This window comes from Amblyomma mixtum, chromosome 7, assembly GCF_055824585.1.
Source record: "Amblyomma mixtum isolate Tamu chromosome 7, ASM5582458v1, whole genome shotgun sequence".
Lineage (NCBI taxonomy): Eukaryota > Metazoa > Arthropoda > Arachnida > Ixodida > Ixodidae > Amblyomma > Amblyomma mixtum.
In genome coordinates this window covers 130,235,560-130,257,515 of record NC_143018.1, presented here as the reverse complement: position 1 = coordinate 130,257,515, position 21,956 = coordinate 130,235,560, and the positions used below count along the sequence as shown (strand labels likewise).

Below are 21,956 nucleotides of genomic sequence, written 5' to 3'. Positions count from 1 at the left end.
TGGATGCGCTGTTCTTTAATAAAATACAATGCGTGCGTCTTGCTGGAAGCCTTTGCCGCAAACGTGTCAATCGGAGCTGTCACGCTTCAGCTCAGAGCGGAAGCGGCAAGGTTCTCGCTCACCGTCAACAATAGTTAATTCCTGGCCCAGTACAGCAGTGTAGCGTGGTAAAGGTACGTGTCCACCTAGAGCTCCAGACGGCTGGAGTCCAGTTCTGACGGCCGCAATTCATAATGGTCGTCTTCGTCAATGTGTTCAATCCGCGTGGCTCCCAGCCTCATACGGAGCCTCTTGCCAGCGTTGTCTTCGGCGACCCAAAAGTAACGCAGGCCCTCGTACGGATCGGCTCTACGTCGCAGGTCACGTTCAGCGTTTCATCCAACGTCGCCGACAAGGTCTTGTCGTGTGGTGCTTTGCATAAGGTGAGTCTGCATGGAAGCTTGCTCCCCACACCGAAGCATGCATTAAGAAAAGATTCAACCGAAGATGTGCAAGTGGTCACGAGGATGGAGATATACCTCATCCGATACAGAATTGGCCAGAGCATGACAGCTTTAGGACCCTACTGAGCAGAGACTTGACCACCTTTAATAAAAGGCGTTTCAATCATCAAAAGGTATTAGGTCCATGGCCAAAGCATGCGCTACAGCAACGAGCGATCGTTGCGCTAAAATCTTTCCTCGAGGACAATGACATCCTCGAGAAGTACTATAGTTATTAGAGAAATTTAGTATAGCGTATGAGCGCTTACGTACGTTATATGCCAGCATTTAGCGGGAGGTTATCGTGGAAGTCGCAAGAGTACTTCTAGTTTATCGAACAACCACCCGAACGCAACGATAGCCAAGGCCGCAGTGGCGCCATGTGATCTTATAATGTAAAATCATTTTGTATTATTATTTTCTTGCTTAGCCAAGGCATTGGCCAAGCTGATCCAAGTCGTATCACGTAGATAGCCGGTTGCATGACGTCCCCAAATGAGTTGCGCACTGCGCAGTCGAGGCAGGGCTTAGTTTTTTTTATTTTTTTAGGTTACCGAACCGAGCAAGGTTTTTAAGAACGTCATGGTGCAAACTAGCATTCTTTCGGACCCCTACTGCATAGCATATTTATGCTGTGACGACATCGAAGCCGTAATGATGCGCGGGCGTGAACTGCAGTGCCGACTGTATGCATCCAGGCATGACCTCCTGAACCTGGACATTATGCCCGACAGCACGTTGCGAAGGCAGTTTAGGTTCGAGAAGGCAGACTTTCGGACGCTTGTAAAGGCTTTAGAAGTGCCCGAGTACATAACAAGCGTTTTGGGAGTGCGATTGTCTGAGCAAGAAGCCCTGTACACCTGTTTGCGGCGATTGGCCTACCCGAACAGACTGTGCGATCTGCAGGAATTCTTTGGCTTCCGCTATCCAATGATACCGAGCATTTCAAACAAAACAATGCGGCACATTGAGCAGAGATTTCGATCCTTGCATGACAACCTGCTTTGTCACAAGTGGCGGACCTCGTCTCATTTTAGAGAAATGAGCAACGTAAGTTTTTCATTTTGTTGTTTTATTCTGCTTATCGTGTGACATTCGGAGTAGAAGGAAAACGAAAACAATTTACATGTAACTGTGAACAGCAGTCATAGTATATAGTTAGGGTTATTCGTTTTCGGGTTTTATATTTTTTTTCAAATTCGGGGGGTAAAAATCGGGCGCTATTTTTCGGCTTGATAATAGGGGACAAATCGGGTTTTTCCTGGAAAAACTCCGAAATTCAGGTTTTATCGGGTTAAATTTTTAAACTAATAATTTATTCGATTGGTTCTAACCGATGGGTAACAATTAGGGCTATATTTTGGGCTGCTTTCAAGAAAGTATTGCAAAATTTGGCGTTTCTTTGGTAATTAATTATTACTCGCAGTGAGAGGCAACGGTCAGTTTTGAGAAAATAAACATTTTTTTCACGAGGGCTGGTCATCGACGTTCTACACGTCCTTATTAACATACATAATCATCTGGATGCGCAACATCTCGGGTTCCAACCGAGACCTGTCTGGTCTCTGCAGGTACCTTAGCTGAGAGAACGTTCGCTCAACGTCACAGCTGCCATTAGCTAGCTGCCATTAGACGCACAGTTGCGTCGTTCCAATAGTCCATCACTTCAACACCTTCATTTGTGGGGCTTGCTTCCAGCAAGTACTGGTTAAACTCCTCGCGAAGCGAGCCTACATCGTCCATCACGGAGATAAAGAGAGGCCGGTAGTCATCAAACGACTCCTTCAGCAGCCCTTTCTGGAACGAATCGAGTACGGCTCCCAGTTTCCACAATGTCAACTGCTTTTCTTCTTTGTCTGGGACGTTCTGTTTCAAAGTGCAGTCCCATTTTGTGGAGATTTTGGCGCTGTCTCTTCTGTCTGTCGGCCGCCTTGGCCGCCTCTCGCCTGCGCACCAATTGGAGGCGCAGGAATTCCATGGGCACAATTGTTTCTGAAATCGGGTAAAATCGAGTTTTACCCGATATTTTAGGAACACGTTTGGGGTGCAAAAATCAGGTAAAATCGGGCTTTACCCGAAAACGAACAACCCTATATATAATGGATGAGTTGCAGAAGTCAGACCCCTCACTTTGGTTTGGCTTATTGGGGTTTAACGTCCCAAAGCAACTCAGGCTATGAGGGACGCCGTAGTGAAAGGCTACGGAAATTTCGACAACCTGGGGTTCTTTAACGTGCACTGACATCGCACAGCACACAGCCCTCAAGAATTTCGCCTCCATCAAAATTCAGCCGCCGCGGCCGGGATCTAACCCGCGTCTTTCGGGTCCGAGCGCCGTAACCACTGAGCCACCATGACGGGGCAGACTGTGAAAAGTGCTTGATTCGTTTTTTTATAATAAATAGACTCAGGCGATAACAGCTCAGGTCTCCCTTATTCCTGTGTTGTTCCTTAAAACGTAGCCCCGGGAGAACTGATAATGTGTCCCATTTTCATTGCATCTTGCAAAACTAGAGGCCCGTGTACTGTGTGATGTCAGTGCATGTTAAAGGCGCTCGCAATTATCCGGAGCCCTCCGCTACGGCGCCTCTCAGAAAACCAAAACCAAATCTGTCGTGTAAAAGACGCAATATGCACTGTTGCCTACGTGAGGTCTGAGGATGTGGTTTTGTGTCAACACTCTAGCAGTTCTGATATCTCAGCTGGATCTCACGTGACGTGGTGGATGTGCAGGGCAAGACAAAGTGTCAGACGATAGTAGCGCTCACCAAGCTTTGTGTGACATCATTGCATGCCTCTTCACTAACTCAATTGTCAATACTCAGTACTTGCCGTCTTTCTTTCTACAGTCTACCACTCACCGTAATTTTTTTGTCTACATTGGTTACCAAGGTTAAACTCTTTCGCTACCCCGGAAAAATGGACGATTTGGATTTTACTGAAAGAAATTTTTTTTTCACAACAACTAACACACCCAGCACATATTGCAATGCATAAAATTGTAGCCTATTAGTTACACCTCTGAATGAAGTTGTCTGTGCAAAGGTACATGAACATTTATTTGTGAAATTTGCCAAAAACACGAAAAAATATATACCGAAAAGAAATATTACCGGCTGCACTAAGCCAGAACTTTATTAAAGGAAAACTGGAATATAGAAACTGTTGCACTTGTTTATGGCTGTCATCATTCCCAGTTTCAGCTATGAGAAAAAATTATTGCACTTTCCATGGCCGGTGAAGTCAGGGGTCGTGAATGCGGTGCTACTCTGAAGAGCAATCGGGGGTGAAGATATGAGGCAGAGGTAGACTGACAGGTGCTTCACATAACGTTTTAATCTTTCTTCCTCTGTTGTTCTCTGATAGCCGAGCTTCCAGTTTCTTCTTTTTCAGTACTTTTCGGTTGGTGATGAATGGCTTCTATGGGAGGATCTAGGGCGTGGACTTCTTTTACCTCGTGAAAGACACGACAGCCCAAAACGGGGACACGGACGAGTAAGGGAACAGGACGAGCGCTGCTTACCTCATCATACCCGAAGATTTCTTGAATGAGCTGTTCCCTGAAAGCCAGCTCACCAATATAGGCATTCTAGGCAAGCTCCAAATCATCAGGACGGATTAAGTTTTAACGATGTGGTTCAAAGTCCAAGACACTATCCAAGTCTTGCCAATAGATGCTGCCGTCACTGAATCATCCGAGTCCGTTACGTGGAAAAAAACAAACAGAAAACCGAAAAACCAATTTTGGGAATTGATTTTTTATGGCAGAAGGCGAGAATAGTGACGCGTGCCGGCGTTCTGGGCGAGCCGAGTGAGACGCATGCCGGCGTTCTGTGTGAGGCGAGCGAGAGGCGTGCCGGCGTTCTGTGTGAGGCGAGTGAGACGCGTGCCGGCGTCTGTGTGAGCTGTGTGAGACGCGTGATGACGCGCCAAGTGACGTCAGCCGTGGCTCTACAAAAGCGAGCACCTGCATGAGCGTCGCGGGAGAACGCATCTCAGCTGTTGCCCAATAAAGTACTACGCAGTGTTCTATAGCTTCTTACTTGCCGGTACCCGCGAACACCACAGCTGGCGAACAGGAATTGTGGAAGCAAGGCAAGACGCAGAAAAGAGCGCTGAAGCTGGACAACGGAGTACCGAGGCAACAGTCTGAAGAGCAACACTGGATTCAACCGCACCTACGACGAAAGGCGACAAGACGTCCGAGATGGCAGCCTCCAGTCAGATTGGTCAAGTAGAAGCCTTCGACGAAACTGAGTGACTGGCTATCTTACGAAGGACGCCTAACTTCCTTTTTCGCGGTGAACAAAGTTCCAGAAGACCTCAAGGTGCATGCTTTGCTAAGCGTCATTGGGCCGAAGTCATACAGCCTTTTGAAATCTCTAACCGCACCAGATAAGCCGTAAGAAAAGACTTTCAAGGAGCTAACTGAATTTCTTCGCAATCACTTCACCCCGATAGTGTCTGTAATCGGAGAGCGAGCAAAATTTCATAGAAGATGTCAGCTGCACCATGAAAGCATCGCACAGTACGTAGCCGAGCTCAGAAAACTAGCTCAGACCTTTGAATTCAGTACCTTTTTGGACGAATCGCTTCGTGAAAGGTTTGTGTGCTGTTTATTCCACACCGACATTCAGCGATAATTATTTGCAGAAGACAAAACCCTGACATTCCAAAAAGCCGTTGAGCGCGCACTTGCTTCGGAAGAAGCTAAGAAAAATGTTGAGGAAGCGCACGCTAGAGAAGCTGTCGATGACTTCCACAAAATGAGCGCTGAAGACGCAGCCAAAAGAAAGCATTCTTTCGAGTGTTACCGCTGCGGCTCTGACAAGCACTTTTCCCGCGCCTGTCCGCATATCGCCGATAAGTGCACGAACTGCGGCAAGAAGGGGCAAGTTCAGCGTGCCTGCCGTGGTCGCAAGCAGAAGCCAACGAGTTCAAGGAAGTGGATACGCACTCTTGAAAGTGACGACACGGGAAACCTCCAGACGCTGTCTGAAAAAGCCCGGCGTCGCATCAGCGTCGCTGTCAAAATTCAAGGTGTACCTTTGCGAATGGAGTTAGACACAGGCGCTACGGTGTCTGTAATATCAAGACAACAGTTCAAGAGGCTTAGACCGACTTTGAGACTCGAACCGACGGAACTGGGACTGAAAACATACTTTATTTATTTATTTATCATCATACCCACAGCGCCATTGTCTGGCATTACAGTGGGGGGGTTGAACAAAAAGTACACAAATGCTGCCTCATGGAGGTGGTTACAAAAAAAGATAACAATGAGATAGAAAGAACACGGAATTATTATACATAAAAAATATCAGAGTATCGAAGAAAATGAATCATTTGATAATATGGACACTACTTCCTCGGGCAGCTTGTTCCATTCCTAAACCGTTTTAGGGAAAAAAGACATTTTAAAAAGGTCAGTCCGGCATCGTATTCTTTAACTTTAAGTGGTTGATCTCTTCGTAAACACACGTAATCAGGGTTGGCTATATATTTGGTTTTGTCTATTCCAGTTCTAGAATGAAATATGTTATGAAATAATTTTAAACGCAGAACTTTCCTACGGTTTTGAAGGGAGTCCCAACCTAAAGATTTTTTCGCGCTCGTTACACTAAAATATCGCCCATAGTTATTGAAAAAAAAACGAACAGCCAAATTCTGAACTCTTTCTAGCTTTTGAATGTCAAGAAAGGATTTCGGATCCCAGACTGTGCAAGCATACTCAAGTATGCTTCTAACGTTTGTATTATACAGCAGTTCTTTAGTCTTTAAGGGGAAAAGTTTAGCGTTACGTCGCAGGAAGCCTAACACACGACAGGCTTTGGCAGTAACGAAATCCACGCGACAAATCCACGTAACGAAATATACACCAAGATATTTAAATTCCAACACTGAAAGCAGTTTGCTATCATTTATGTTATAAGTGAAAATATGGGGAACCTTCTTTTTAGTGAATCACATATGTACAGATTTTTGTAAGTTAATATGCATTCCCCAGTTCTCACACCACTGGGCCACTTTACACAAATCCTGTTGTAATGCATCACAGTCACTTTGATCGTTAATAATTCTATACAATACACAATCGTCCGCAAAAAGACGCATGTATGAAGAAATACCTGAAAAGATGTCATTCATGTAAATTATGAACGGTAATGGGCCCAAGAGGGATCCCTGGGGCACCCCTGATGTTACAGCCACCTCATGCGACTGTTTCCCGTTGACAACAACACATTGACGCCTAAGGCTCAAATATTCCTTTATCCACCTAATAACGGTCTCATTTATGTTGTACCAGTATAATTTTTCTATTAACAAGGAGTGTGATACGACGTAAAAGGCCTTCTTAAAATCTAGAAAAACACAGTCAACAGAATATACCTTATCCAAAGCACTTGACAGGTCATGTACAAATTCGGTAAGCTGGGTCACAAACGAGTAACCACTGCGAAAGCCATGCTGATCAGTATTTAATAATGAATGTATACTAAGATGATTCATAATATTAGTATAAAACACGTGCTCTAAAACTTTGCATAATACACTGGTCAAGGACACTGGTCGATAATTGGAAACAACATTCCTAGGTCCCGATTTATGTATAGGTACAACATTAGCAAGCCTTCATTCATCAGGCAAAGAGCCGTCCTGTAATGACTTTGTGAAAAGAATTTGAAGGTACCTTGACAAAGCAAAAGCGCAAGAAGAGAGCAGGACCGTGGGTAAGCCGTCCGGACCGGTGGCACTGTTATCTTTTAAGCGTTCTAAGAGCGCCACAATTCCTCGCTGATCAAATTCAATGTTCTCCATAGGTTCCGTACAGTTCAAGGCCAGGCGAAAACCGGCAGGGCTATTGCTGCCCTTAGCAGAAAACACTGAGCTAAAAAACGTGTTAAAGCACTTGGCTTTCTCCAGATTATCATGAACGATACTTCCGTTGTGATCGAGTGGTGGGATAGACAATTCATCCTTTCTGTTTTTTTTTATGTACTGCCAAAATTCTTTAGGGCGATCCTGGATACTCATGTCGAAAGACTGAAAGTAGGTACATTTAGCCTCTTTGACCGAAGCATTCATATCTTTTGTAATCTTTTTTAAGTGATCCATGTTATCTTCCGACGGATTTCTTTTGAAGCGCGCATATAGTTGTTGCCTCTTTTCAACGACTCTGCGCAGCGCTTTTGTAAACCATGGCTTGCTTTTTCTGCGACGTTTTGTCATCACCCATGACGGCACATATTGCTCACGCAAATCAAAAAGTTTGGCTGTCAGTGTGCGCCACAGCTCATCAACGCTGAGTGAATCAGACAATGTTTCGTACACATCGACATAGGATTCAAGTGCCCGGGCTATCTCGGGGAAATTTGCTTTTCGATAACTGCAAATGCGCCGATTGCCACATTCTTCAAGTTTAACATACTGAACGTTCATTTCTGCTAAAACACAACTGTGATCACTGATACCGGGCACTACAAGGGTAGAATAAGCTGCCGATGGTTGGTTAGTCAATAATAAATCCAAAACATTGTTACCACGGGTTGGCTGCAGCACTAATTGGGATAAGCTAAATGAATTGCATAGATTTAACAATTCTTTGCCTACTGCAGAATTGGGTCTAGACGGAAGACATCCTGAGCTCCAGTCTAATTCAGGAGAATACATAATCTAATACACAGGAGAAGTTGTCCAGCCCTGCGGCGTCTTCAAAGCAGCTGTAAGGTATGTACAAGGATCAAGTCGGTGACTTTCCGTTGTACATCGTAGATTACGGCGGACCAGCTCTTCTAGGACGCGAGTGGCTGGGAACTTTGCGCTTGTACTGGGACGAAATCTGCGGTTTGCACAAGCTATGCAACGATTCGCACCTCGATGCAAACCAAGAAAGCTACCACACGCCTCTGAAAGTACTCCAGGACAAATATAGCACCATTTTCGACGACACCCTTGGCAAAATAGAAGGTGAGCAAGCTACCTTATTTCTTAAGGAAAAACGTCCTAAGTTTCTCAAAGCTAGAAGCGTGCCTTTCGCACTAGGTTCGGCAGTGGAAGAAGAGCTAAGGAAGCTAGAGGAAATGGGCGTCATTACGCAAGTTTCTACTAGCGAGTTTGCCACACCTATCGTGCCAGTTATTAAAAAGGACAGGACAATACGTGTGTGCGGAGATTACAAGACAACTTTGAACCCTGTTCTAGACACAGAGCAGTATCCTCTCCCTAGGCTTGATGAGATACTAGCTGCACTTGCCGGAGGGCGGTACTCTTCGAAGCTGGATCTGAACAGAGCCTACCTACAAGTAGAAATGTCGGAGGACTCTAAAACGCTTCTCACGTTGAATGCACATAAAGGGCTGTTTGCTGTAAACAGGCTACCCTTCGGAGTCGCCTCAGCACCTGCATTGTTTCAGCGTATTATAGATAACGTACTGAAGGGACTGCCAGGAGTAATATGTTATCTGGACGACATTCTTGTGACAGGAGCTACTGCCGAAGAGCACCTGAGAAACGTTGAAGCTGTGTTTCAAACACTAGCGCGAAAAGTGGTCAGAGTCAAGAGCCAAAAATGCGAGTTTTTCAAGGAAAGTCTTCAGTGTCTTGTACATATTATCAGTAAGACTGGCGTTAAGCCAATAAACAAAAACGTTGAAGCTTTCCCGAAAGCCCCGGCGCCTACTAACGTGGCACAGCTGCGTTTCCTACTTGGTCTCATTAACTACTATGGCAAGTTTACACCACAACTGCCAACGCTTGCAAAACCCTTCTACAGATTGTTAGAGAAGGACGTCTCCTGGTCCTGGGACCGAAAATGCGAGGACTCATTTCAAGCCATCAGAGCAGTGTTGTCATCAGCCGAAGTACTTGCGCACTACGATCCGGCACTACCGCTGCAGCTGTCGTGCGATGCGTCTGCGTACGGGCTCGGCGGCGTGTTATCGTATGTTATGAAAGACAACACGGTAAGACCAATTGCTTACGCTTCCAGGACTCTATCAAAGGCTGAACAGAACTATACCCAGGTCGAAAAGGAGGCGCTTGCCCTAATTTTCGGCATCAAGAAATTTCATTTCTATATTTATGGTCGGAATTTTACGTTAATCACTGACCATAAGCCGCTTGAAAAAATTCTTGGCCCGAAGAGCGGTATCCCGGCTATAGCGGCCGCAAGACTACAACGGTACGTGGGCTGTAACGCTTTCAGCTTACAAATATAACCTTTTCTACCGAAAGTCTGCCGAAAATATGGACGCGGATTGTTTTTCGCGACTTCCGTTGGGAATAACGGACGGTGAGGACAACACGAGTGAGGCATTTTATGCGCTTCGCTTGGCATCTCTTCCTGCGACAAGCAAAGACATCGCGCGCCACACAGCTCGTGATCCTGTTCTCAGCCTAGTCTTGACCTTGACCAAGAGAGGGTGGCCATCGCATGTTGATAAATTGATGAAACCATACTTTGACAGACGCAGTGAACTGACCATACACGAAGGGTGCCTGATGCATGGAATGCGTGTGGTCGTGCCACCAAAGCTACAAATTCCAGCTTTGGAGGAGCTACACCAGGGACATGCCGGTATCGTGCGAAGCAAGGAACTCGCCCGAAGCTACGTATGGTGGCCATCTGTGGACAAATATCTCGAAAATCTAGTGAGACACTGCATGCCATGCCTGCAGCAGCGCAACATGTCAAAAAAGGCGCCATTGCACCCATGGTCGTGGCCTACGCGTCCATGGTCACGTGTCCATATTGACTTTGCATGCCCATTCCGTAATCGTATGCTGCTAGTGGCTGTAGACACGCATTCAAAATGGCCTGAGGTGTACGTCATGACATGTGCGTCCGCGCAAGCCACCATAGCAAGATTACGTGATTAGTACGCTCGATACGGCGCGCCGGAGACTGTTGTAAGTGATAACGGCCCACAGTTCACATCATCCGAGCTCCAAGCGTTCATGAAAGAGCACGCCGTTCGGCAAGTTTTCACTTCTGCCTATCCCCCCAGCAGCAATGGGCTGGCTGAAAGGGTTGTGCCGACGGTAAAAAACTCCTTACGCAAAGGCCCAGCAACAGAAAGCCTTGAAGAAACATTATCTAAGTTCCTGATGGCATATCGGAACACACCGCATGCGACGACACTTCAGACACCATCTTATCTTTTCCTTGGTCGTGAGCTGCGCACTGGTTTGGACGCTTTAAAGCCCGCCCAGTCGCGTACAGCCGGAGCAAGCCAGTTTCAGCAAGCGATGCTGCGAAGTGCTGATCATACTGCGTTTCAAGTGAATGAACAGGTTTTGGTGCGCATTTTCAGGAGTGGACCAAGATGGCTCAAAGCAACTATCGTGCAGCGTACCGGGCCAGTGTCGTACGAGGTCAAGGTGCTGACACCCACGGATCCCGCATGTGGAGGCGACACAAGGACCATTTGCTACGAGCCTCAGCTGCGAACACGCCGTCAACATTTGCGGTGGGGGAGGAGACCGACATCTGTTATCCAGAACCTTCAGATTGTCCGCCACCCTCATCAAACGCTGTCTCCGCAACTAGCCCTGCACCCGTGCTCAGCGGAAACACCCCTACGAGGCGGTACCCTCAGCGAGTCAGGAAGCCGCCTGACCGATACCAGCCATCGTGACTCTCCAAATTACGGTGGAGGAAGTGACGCGTGCCGGCGTTCTGTTTGAGGCGAGTGAGACGCGTGCCGGCGTTCTGTTTGAGGCGAGTGAGACGCGTGCCGGCGTTCTGTGTGAGCTGTGTGAGACTCGTGATGACGCGCCAAGTGACGTCAGCAGTGGCTCTACAAAAGCGAGCATCTGCATGAGCGTCGCGGGAGAACGCATCTCAGCTGTTGCCCAATAAAGTACTACGCAGTGTTCTATCGCTTCTTACTTTCCGGCACCCGCGAACACCACAAATAGATTATCCCGCTATTTCAGTAGAAATACATTCGCGGCAGGTCAACAATTCCAATGTATATGATGATTCCAATGAACTTCAACATCTCCAACAGATTCACGCGTTCCCATGAGCCGTCACGCAGGGCATATGTTTGCTTGTCCAAAATCTTCATCCATGCATACTTATTAGTGCTTTCGCACACGGTCCATCACTTCCACCGTGAAAGCATAAAAAAAAGTCGAGGTCGAGCAAATCTCCCGAGCGCCGCTCCGCAGCGATGTGCCAATATGGACATGTGGCTGTCGTCTTGGTTGAAAAGCGCAAGGCAACCTTGAGCATTTGGCAAACGGTCTTCGCCATGCGTTGTGAAGACCCTGAAGCACAGAAATAAACCACTGTCATCAATTACAAACCGCATGCACCGCAGAAAACACACAGCGAACGAAAACAGAACTTACTATCAGCGTCAATTGAAACGCGAACAAGCCAATTGAAACGCGAACAGCACAACTCGTAGATATTATACTAGGGAGGCAAAATACATGAGCAGTTGATTTTGCCATTGAAGCCGAAAAGACCGCTCTTCTGAAATGTTAATAGCCCACGCCTGTATTTCACCTCCAGCCTCTAATATGCTTGATTTTTTGTGCTCGCGTTTCAGTTGTTTTGTTCGCGTTTCATTTGACGCTGATAGTACATGCAAGTACGTGCTGACGTTCCAGGCACCTGAGGCGAAGTATTCCTGTCGAAACAGAAATCCGACATTTCTACATCATTGCTCGACTAATAACCGCTGCTTTCGTCGCAAAAACCGAAACCGAAACCAGCCAACGTGCACGGTGTCAGCTTTCGCTTTCGAGGAGCGCGCAGAGATGGGGACTCCATTTTCTCCGGCTGACGCTGCTGCGGCTGTTCAAAGTTTTATTTTTAACGGCGCCCCCTCATGTCAAAACACTGAAACCAAGGCTGCAACCGAAAGAGCAATTGTTGAGCTCGCAAACTAGATGGTGGGGCACGTCCACGACGCTCCAAAATGAGCTTTCTTCCGCGGGTGAGGTGCATCGTTCGTAGGCGAACGTTGGCCTACGGCGCGGTAGCGAACACTAACATCAGACTCCTTGAAGTTCATAAAGGAGTAGATAAGCTTAACCCCATCTGACTGTCTCTAAGTTATTTTAGGCGGTTCACTTGAAGGGTGCCCCCCAGGACAACTGCTGGGCATTTATTGACGGAACAGCACGGCCCATATGTCGCCCGTCAGGAGGTCAAATAGTGTACTTCTCTGGGCACAAGAGAGTCCACGCACTAAAATACAAAGCCCTCATGTGCCCCAATGGGCTCATCTGTGAGCTTGACGGGCAATGTCCAGGTAGCAGGCATGATATTGATAAGTTGCACTGTCATAAAGAAATCCATATCAGTATGATTATTGCGTCTCAGTTTTGCACATGTCTGTCGTGTCATGATTTATTCCTCTTTGTTTCACCTTCCTTTGTTTCCTCTTCCTGTGTGTCAGGTAGCATACTGGGTGTCATCTGGTTAACCTGCCTGCCTTTACGTTCTTCTATTTTCCTCTGTTCGTTACCTCATTACATTGAAAACAAAGAAAATATGGCGTGTGTATAACTCAACATTCTTTTTACTCCGATCTATATGCAATGATCTTATTACATGACGGCCAACCGAAGAATTAGACAAGATACCTCTATGAGATGATTTAGTGGCCGCTGGCCTTGCACGAGCGTTTAGTCTCGTTCCACTCTCAGCTTCGTCTTCTAAATTACGCAGCCAAATGTTACGTAATGGCTATGTGCGGTAGAGGTAATCTGCTAGGCAGAGGATCGACGCCTTGGGACATCTGAACAGGACACAAGCGCACACTGCCAGCTTCGTTTTCTTTGTCAAGTATTATAATAAACTATTCTGTCTGCAGATGCGCTGCTGTGCACATTGTTTTTGTGACATTACAGAGTATGGTATGCACTAGTTTTTTTTTTTTCGTTTCAGGAACCTTGAGTGAAAGCAAACTTTACGAGACACTTCAGGAGCTGGTTCCTGGAAATGATGCAGTGATATATGGGAACCGTGCGTATCCCCTGCTACCGCTTCTGATGAAACCATATGGAAGTGCACGGCTCACAACTGCTCAAGAAAACTTCAATGCTACCATGAGTAGAGTTAGGCAGGCCGTAGAATGGGGATTGGGGAAAGTAATTTCCCAGTTTGCTTTTCTTCATTTCAAAAAAAAAAATCAGAGGCTGCTTTCGCAGGCTGTACCTAGGATCAGGGTAGCCGTCATTCTTACACACTGCCATGCTTGCATGTATGGTAACCAAGTCTCTAACTACTTTTACTTGCAGCCATCATGCCTCTTTGATTACCTTCACCCAATGCAGTCATAGATAAAAATGGTGAGGCTTACTAAATGAACTTTTTTTTAATCGTGCACAGTGCTTGTTTGACTTTAAGTCCCTGTTTTTCGTATGTGAACTAAATGTGCTGTCTCAGTATTAATAGTGTGCTCATCTTGTTTTTGGCGTGTAACTTCCCGAAGCCACTTGAACTATGAGGACGGTGAAGAATATGGAGGCCTCCGGGTAAATTTAGACTCCCTGAGGTTCCTTAATATGCACTCCTATTGTACAGTACATATTAGAGGACTGTGCTTGCATTCTAGGAGTCAGCCACTGATCATTATAACTACTGAGCAGCCGCAGTGGGCTATAATATGCAAGAAGCGGCTTTGGCATGCATTGGCTGCTGGAAGTGCTCATTCAGCTTGCAGTGACATATATAGACCAAATTCGTCGCACTTCAAGGATCAGTGACATGTTCATTTTTATTGCGAAAGCAATATTACTTGCACTTTCACGCCTTTGCCGTGCCGCGGCGGGGACCACCATTGACCTTCATTTGACCTTGATTGCATTAGATTGGATTAGATTGGATTATATTAGATTGGATTGGACTGGATTGGACTGGATTGAATTGGATAACAATAGATTAGATAATATTACATAAGATTAGAGTAGATTACATTGGATTGGATAGGAGTGGATTGGATTGGATTGCACTGGAGTGGTTTGAATTGGATTGAATTGCATTGGAATAGATACGATTTGATTGGATTGGATGAGATTGGATTGGTTTGGAGTGGATTGGATAACCGATGCATCACCAAAAGTCTAACCACAAGCACCACCACCAGCTACACTACCAGCTGTACCATGGCGTAGGTACGGATATTGCTTTCACAATTACCGGGCTGAACCGAGCTAAACCACAGCGAATTTTTTGCATTCAATTTGTATAGGTGAGTTCTGATGGATGCAGTTAAAAGCATGTAGTGCTGTAAAATAACTATTTTAACCTCTTTTGATATTACTCTTTGTACAATTTCGGTGAAATCACATTCAACATGTTTGCTAGTGCTCGTTGACTTGCACTGTTGACCTCATTTTGTTTCTGTCTTTCAGTTCAGTGGCACCAGCGTCCAATTCTAGCTCGCGCAGCTTGAATTCCTCTTCAGTTTTTAAGGCCTTCAGTTCTTGCTTCTTCGCCCAGCGTCTCTGTTTCATTTCGAGGCGCACCTTTTCAAGTGCTGAGCGTTCCTTCTCCTGCTGGACGTCTTTCTCCTTGAGCGCCTTTTCGTAGCTCCATCTTTTTTCCAAAAACTCATAATTTTCGTCACCCGCTGCCTTTGGCTTCCGTTTTCCTGTAAAAGCATACTTCCCAAAATTAAATTAATGTGTGACAATGCATCAAATAACCGAAACCAAAGCAAGAGAGGAAGACAGATCCACGTTTGCCAGTTCGCAAAAGAATTTAACATGTGCGAGTAGCACAAACTGATCTACTGATGACACTGTTTGAATATTCAACCTGGCATGATACAGCTAAACGGAAAAGTGTCCTTTGTTCTCTTCATTTCAGCCGTAGATGTAGGCTCACGTTCCTCAGTTTGCTGCTGTTCCTGTGTTGTTACAGCAATTGCACAAGGTATTTGCTCTGCGCTCTGAAAGTTGTCAGCATCAGTGCTGATATATTCGTCTTCGGCACCTTCACTGCCCTTGTACATTTGTTGCAGCAAATATGATGCAGTTTCGGGAGTGTTGTTGATTGTCCCAGATGGCGTTGGGTCTAAAAAGAGGAGAAAACGTGAACGCTTTGTACACCACTTAACGGGTGTTTTGCAATACACTGCATTTCATCACAAATACGTCATGACCCTTGCCACTTGCTACACACCAAGTGCTGGCATAGGATTGATTTAAACACACCTTTTAAAAAATTAGCTGTGGCTTAGCTCTGCTAAGCCTGAGTGATTGCGAAAACAATAGCTCCCTGGCTGCGCTTGGCTCTGCTGGTGGTTTCGCATGGCTTCGCCTTTTGTGCAACTAAAGGATTTACTCTCGTCACAACGTGGTTTCTACTGTGTTTATTCCAATGAACGCGCTTTGGTGGTCCGTAAAGTAGTGACTCTTAGTCTGAACACTGGTAATTACTTTCTTCTGTGGTAATTATATTGTTACGTAAATGTAGGCACACAAGGAGTAGTCACTGAGGAATGCTGACAGCAGCTCACAGCAGCTCAGTCGAACCACTGCCGGCCAACGGCGCACAGATCACACTTCGTCCTCTTCGCGCTCATTGCACGAGCACAGCACTGTCTTCTTCGTTGTCCACTGACACAACTCCCGGCGGCGAAAGCATCGTCCCGATGCTAAGTGGAAGACGGAGCAGGTGCACGGTATGGCTTGAGGCGAACCACGTGAACAACGTCAGTGGTAGGGGGGGGGGGGGGGGGTGGATGACGACGGAGGGTCGAGGGGGGCAATCTCATAAGTCACGTCGGTCACCTGACGGAGCACGCGATAAGGGCCCTTATACTGATGTAGGAGTTTCTCTGAAAGGCCGACACGGCGAGAGGGATACCAAACGAGGACGAGTGATCCTGGCGTGTAGTGTACTGGGCGATGTCGGCGGTCGTAAACTGACTTCTGGTAGGCCTGGGAGGCGGTGAGACGGTCGCGGGCGATTTCGCGGGCCGAGGTTGCTTGAGCGATTGCGTCACGGAGGAGGGAAGTCTTTGACAGCTTGAACTTTAGCAGGGTCCGGGCGGACACCCGAGGCATCGACTAGATGTCCAAGGATGGTCAGTTGGCGACGAGCGAATTGGCATTTCGACGAGTTGAGCTGCAGCCCGGCTTTACGGAAGACAGAAAGAATGCTCATCAGTCGTTCGAGGTGCGTGGAAAATGAGGGCGAAAAAACCACGACGTCGTCCAGGTAACACAGGCATGTAACCCATTTAAATCCTCGAAGCAAAGAGTCCATCATTCTCTCGAAGGTAGCTGGCGCATTGCAGAGACCGAACGGCATAACTTTGAACTGATATAAGCCGTCTGGTGTGACGAATGCAGTCTTTTCACGGTCTTGGTCATCTACAGCAATTTGCCAATAGCCGGATCGAAGGTCGATGGAAGAGAAAAATTTGGCTCCGTGAAGGCAATCCAAAGCGTCGTCAATTCTGGGGAGAGGATACACGTCCTTTTTCGTAATGCGGTTAAGGTGCCGATAATCAACGCAAAAGCGCCAGCTCCCGTCTTTCTTTTTAACTAGGACAACTGGTGAGGCCCAAGGACTCGACGAGGGCTCTATAATGTCTTTGGTAAGCATTTTGTCCACCTCCTGCTGAATGATGTTCCGTTCTGCACTGGAGACCCTATACGGACGTCTGTAGATAGGAGCGGCGTCACCGGTGTTAATGCGATGCGTAACCACAGAGGTCCGAGCCAAATGGCGGCTGTCGAAGTCAAAGATGTCGTGAAATGAGGAAAGAAGACACCTGAGGTCGTGAGTTTGGGCTGGTAAGAGGTCAGGGGCAATCATTTTTGCGTATTGGTCACATGGTGTCACGTCGGACTCGGGGCATTTCGGCGAGGGAGGTACACAGCCGGTGACAGCTGATACAACGCAGTCGGAAGCAGGGCACAGCGTGGCGAGCGACATGCCTTGTGGAAGCGGCTGAACGTGCGATGAAAAGTTGAGGATCGGAAGGGACGCTCGATTGGCAAACATAGTGACCACTGTATGTGCGAGGGCAACACTCCGTGTGAGAGGCACATCAAGGGCTGGAGTAACGACGTATTGGCCATCGGGAACTGGTGGGACGGAAGAGAATGATACGTAAGTGACGGCTTCGGGGTTCAGGCGGACAAAATCCACGGTACATAGGCGATGGACAACTGGAGCCGGTGGCTCCTCGTTAAAAGGTAGGGCGAGCTGAACGACACTTGTGGCGCAATCAATGAGGGCAGAATGTTCGGAAAGAAAGTCAAGGCCAAGGATGAGGTCATGAGAGCAGTGTTCGAGGACAGTGAAGAGAACCGAAGTATGGCGGCCGGCGATTGACACACGGGCTGTGCACATTCCAACGACAGCGGAAGTACCGCCATCGGCGACACCAACAACAGCGGAGCGGGCAGGAGTGAGCACTTTCCTTAGGCGACGGCGTAGACAGGCATTCATAACGGAGACGTGCGCTCCCGTGTCGTTGAGAGCGGTAACAGGGACTCCGTCCACGTCGACGCTAAGTATATTCCGTCGGGCATGTAGAGTCAAAGGAGGATTTCCAAGGTCGGTCGTCGGAGCAGCATCACCTCCAGACGCTGCAGCCATCAGTTTTCCGAACGGGATCGAGCATACGGGCCAGGAGATGATGGGCGGCGAGTTTGGGGCGATGGAGATCGACGACGGTAAGGAGACGACGAGCGGTTAGTTGGAGGGGCCTGAGCGTCGGAGCTTGCGAGCTGTGGTTCATGGGGCGACGACGAGCGGCGGGGATAGAAAGAATCAGGATAGCGGCGGTAGGTCGAGGACGGACGGCTTCGGCAGTGTCGGGAGATGTGACCAACTCGGGAGCAGTTAAAACAGATGGGCCTGTCGTCAGGTGTTCTCCACTCATCCGGGTTGCGGCTGCGGCGAGTGTGGTACGGATGTCGGACACCGAGCACGGGAGACACATTACGAGCATCTGGGCAACTAATGGAGCATACAGGTCGGATCCCGAGATTGGCGAATTCTTGTCGAACAACAGCCTGCATAAGGGATACTGCAGGGGCATTGTCCGGTACCGATAATTGGGAAATTGTGGGAGACACTGCCTCTAGTTCTCGGCGTACAAGTCGTGTCAGGCTGTCGGATGTTGGCAGGGAGCACGGTTGGGATGAGTCTACGCAGGACGACGTTGCCGCCGTGTTCGGCAACCGCGTGAACTGAGGGGAAATACGGCGGCTTTTCGCTTGTTCAAACCGGCGGCATTCTTTTAAGATGGCTTCAACCGTTCCACAGTCCTTGTACACCAGCGAGTTGAAGGCGTCGTCTGCAATTCCCTTGAGAACGTGACCGACTTTGTCACTCTCTGACATGGCGGAATCAACTTTCATGCAGAGGGCTAAAATGTCCTAAATATAGGACACATATGACTCTGTTGACGATTGTGCGCGGCATGCAAGCTCCTTCTTCGCAGCCAGCTGACGTCCGAATGGCTTACCGAACAATTCGGCAAGCTTCTGCTTGCACAGGTCCCAACTGGTCAGTTCTTCCTCGTGGGTCTCGAACCAGACCCTTGCGGTGCCCGTCAAGTAGAAAATGACGTTGGCCAACTTCATCGTGGGGTCCCACCTGTTGTGCGTACTCACACGCTCGTACAGGGAGAGCCAGTCTTCGACGTCCACGCCATCGGTCCCGCAGGATGTGCCCGGATCTCGAGGGTGGGCTAGGATTACAGTTGGCGTGGCAGGCGCGTCGGTAGCTATCTCGACGGATCGGCTCGTCGGCTCGTCGGCTCGTCGGGTCAGCGGCATGGCGGCTCGTACCCCGCACCTCCACCAAGAGATGTTACGTAAATGTAGGCACACAAGGAGTAGTCACTGAGGAATGCTGACAGCAGCTCACAGCAGCTCAGTCGAACCACTGCCGGCCAACGGCGCACAGATCACACTTCGTCCTCTTCGCGCTCATTGCACGAGCACAGCACTGTCTTCTTCGTTGTCCACTGACAATATCGCTCTGCACTACTCATAGACGATTCTTCGGCATCCAGAGAGTCCATGAAACTACTCTCGCTCACTGAACTTGTAGAACGCCGCCGGGCTCGCCATTCTGCGGCGTAGGCGCGTTGCTTAGCCAACCGTTCTTGCCTTTCTTCATCTGTCTCCTCGGCACGGCGCCGGCGTTTGCGCGCAGCACGTCGCTCCAGCGACGCCTTTTACAACTCATCAGACATGTCTAAGCGGAGCGCGCCTGCAGCGCCCCGTTTATCCTCTCCTAGAGAGCGCCCTCACGCGGCGAGCCGAGGAGGCCGTCACGTGGTAGCCGCCGCGCCGAGCGAAGGAACGACTACGGCCGAGGAGACGAGTTGCGGCCCCTGCTCTCCTCTGGTCGTGACGTCACGCTATCACGTGGTCGTGCGCCGCAGCTGCGCCGGAGCGAAGGAACGACCTCCACCGACGGCAGAAAAGTGCTAGCGGTATTGCTTTCGCAATAGCAATCTACACCACCAAATGGAGAACGCTCCATACTTCCATCCAGTTTTATTTTTATTGCGTCAGTAATACTGCGCCAGGTTTCCACCCGTCGCGTAGCTCCCGGCTGTGGCCACGGTTGACCTTCAGCTGCAGCGAGGTCAAACAGATGGAGCCCTCTTACCATAGCAACCATTCCAGCCGCGCGCCACCAGGCGGCAGCACCATCGCTGCGCCCCCGCCGCTGCCGCGCACCTAGTCGCGCGCTCTCGACGCAAGTGTCGGAATATGGGGAGAGGAGAGAGGAAGCGGGAGAGAAACGGGGAATAAATACCCGCTTTCGCCGCGGGCAAAACAGTTGCTGCTTGCTTACGCAGCTTGCCCGGTTTAATCAGCGCTAAACCTCAGCTAACCTTTTTTTATTTTTATATGTAACTTTTATTTCCTTGTTGTTTATTTAGTCCAGTGCACAATGTCTATCTACCGCATTAAAGCAAAATGGCTTTCGCTTACATCATGCTTAGCAAAATGATGCTCAGCAGGAGAACAGAAATAGAAATCGATGCATTCTTACAGGAGTCACTGTGATGTGCTGACACCCCCGCAGCAGCGGCGCACGCATTGTCTTGCACTCCTGTAGCAAAAGTTTTGCTTGCAGCTGCTGGTGCCTTGCAGTGTTTAAACATGCGCCCAAATTCTCTTGCTTGGTCACAGATCTCCTGCAGGATCCTCTCCTTCTCTTCATACTCGTCTGCTGTACCTGACCTGTGAGCATTCTGACTTATTACAGTACAAAATAAACTTGCTAAGTCATACAGAGAAAAATGTGTGAGCACCATCTACGCACACTTCACACCTGATTCAAGGCTTTCAGCAGCCATTTTTTGTTTTGGCTAAGTTTCGTTTGTTATCATTACAAACAGTGTACCCAGGCGTCACGAAACACAATTTTTTTCTAGCAGAAAACCAGAAGTTTTTTTAGGCACATGCAGAAAATTGATTATAAACTGTTAGTATACTAAGAAAAAGTAGAAATCACACAATTTATGTAATAAACACTTTCCGTATGGTGGATCTTTTTCCAAATTCAAAGGATATGTTCAGGAAAAAAAAAGTAAACAAGATAAAAAAATGATATTACTGGTTGCACAATCTGCCTGCAAGAAAATGGCAGAAGATAAGCTGCCAAACCCAACGTTTTATGAAATATTTGCTGTATTCGCTACCATTACAGAGCATCCTATCTGCTAAGTTAGGCGTGCTAAGTTTTCCTGACGCAAGAGTCGGTGTTGGGTACACCAAAGATCGAGAAAAACCGCTTCCCGAATCTACACAATTGCGTACAGAGCACTTGAAAGGGTTAATAACCACGGACAAGAGTTCTTTCGACGAATAACTTCGGTTTGGGAAATGGGAAAGCGGCAGTAAACAGTTCATCGCACAGTGGGCACCTTGATCACGCCGTTGTTGAAGCGATGTAGTAAGCAGTGGAAAAGTGGCCGTAGTTCAGAGCTTCAGGAGCGGCGTGCACCTACTGAACTGGAAGCATGGTAGAGTATAAGCATTGCATCATGAAATCGGCAACTTACTTGCGCAGGTTCATTATGTCGTTTGCAATGACCTAGGCTAGGTGAAGGGTGACCCTTTCTCGCAAGGCCCGGACAGAGAATACCTTCCCACTGGCGAAATGCACATTCTTCAAAATGGTTTACCACTGTGTGGGGTCCTTGAATATATTTTGTGCGTTCACTTCTCTGAGTAACGCTAAATCGTCTGCGAATACAATACACAGGCGAGGAGCGGGATATTTCTGCGCTGCCACTTCACAAAGCACGAGAACGATGTCAGCACCAACACGTGCTACAAGCACTGCGACGGGCCAGCCACGACCGGTCGTGGGCCAGCTGACCACCGAAACGGCTACTTTTGGCAAGGCTACGACTACCTTGGCGTAAAAATCCAAAGCAAGCCAATCCACAGTCAGCGTTTTGTTAAGGCTGGGAACGGCAGAATCGTTACACAGAGTCCGAAATAGGGCAAGTTTAT

At 48.0% G+C, this 21,956-nt stretch overlaps 2 protein-coding genes and 2 pseudogenes across 2 annotated transcripts; 2 read left to right on the top strand and 2 right to left on the bottom strand.

The window, feature by feature from the left end:
- The first annotated feature begins 1,064 nt into the window (after positions 1-1,064).
- Positions 1,065-13,784, top strand: LOC149337586 (uncharacterized). The gene is made up of 3 exons (XM_089554465.1): positions 1,065-1,532; positions 12,562-12,773; positions 13,370-13,784. The coding sequence occupies exons 1-3, from the start codon at positions 1,065-1,067 to the stop codon at positions 13,782-13,784; spliced, it is 1,095 nt and encodes a 364-aa protein (XP_089410591.1).
- On the top strand, positions 5,115-10,869 carry LOC149337587 (uncharacterized; annotated as a pseudogene).
- A 1,023-nt stretch (positions 13,785-14,807) lies between the features above and the next one.
- Positions 14,808-21,720, bottom strand: LOC149337584 (uncharacterized). Its single transcript, XM_089554464.1, has 4 exons — positions 21,500-21,720; positions 20,485-20,675; positions 15,301-15,522; positions 14,808-15,097 (listed from the first exon to the last, which is right to left on the bottom strand). Exons 1-4 carry the CDS (start codon positions 21,511-21,513, stop codon positions 14,808-14,810), a joined length of 717 nt encoding a protein of 238 aa, XP_089410590.1. The 5' UTR covers positions 21,514-21,720.
- LOC149337585 (uncharacterized) lies at positions 16,453-20,138 on the bottom strand (annotated as a pseudogene).
- Positions 21,721-21,956: the final 236 nt, after the last annotated feature.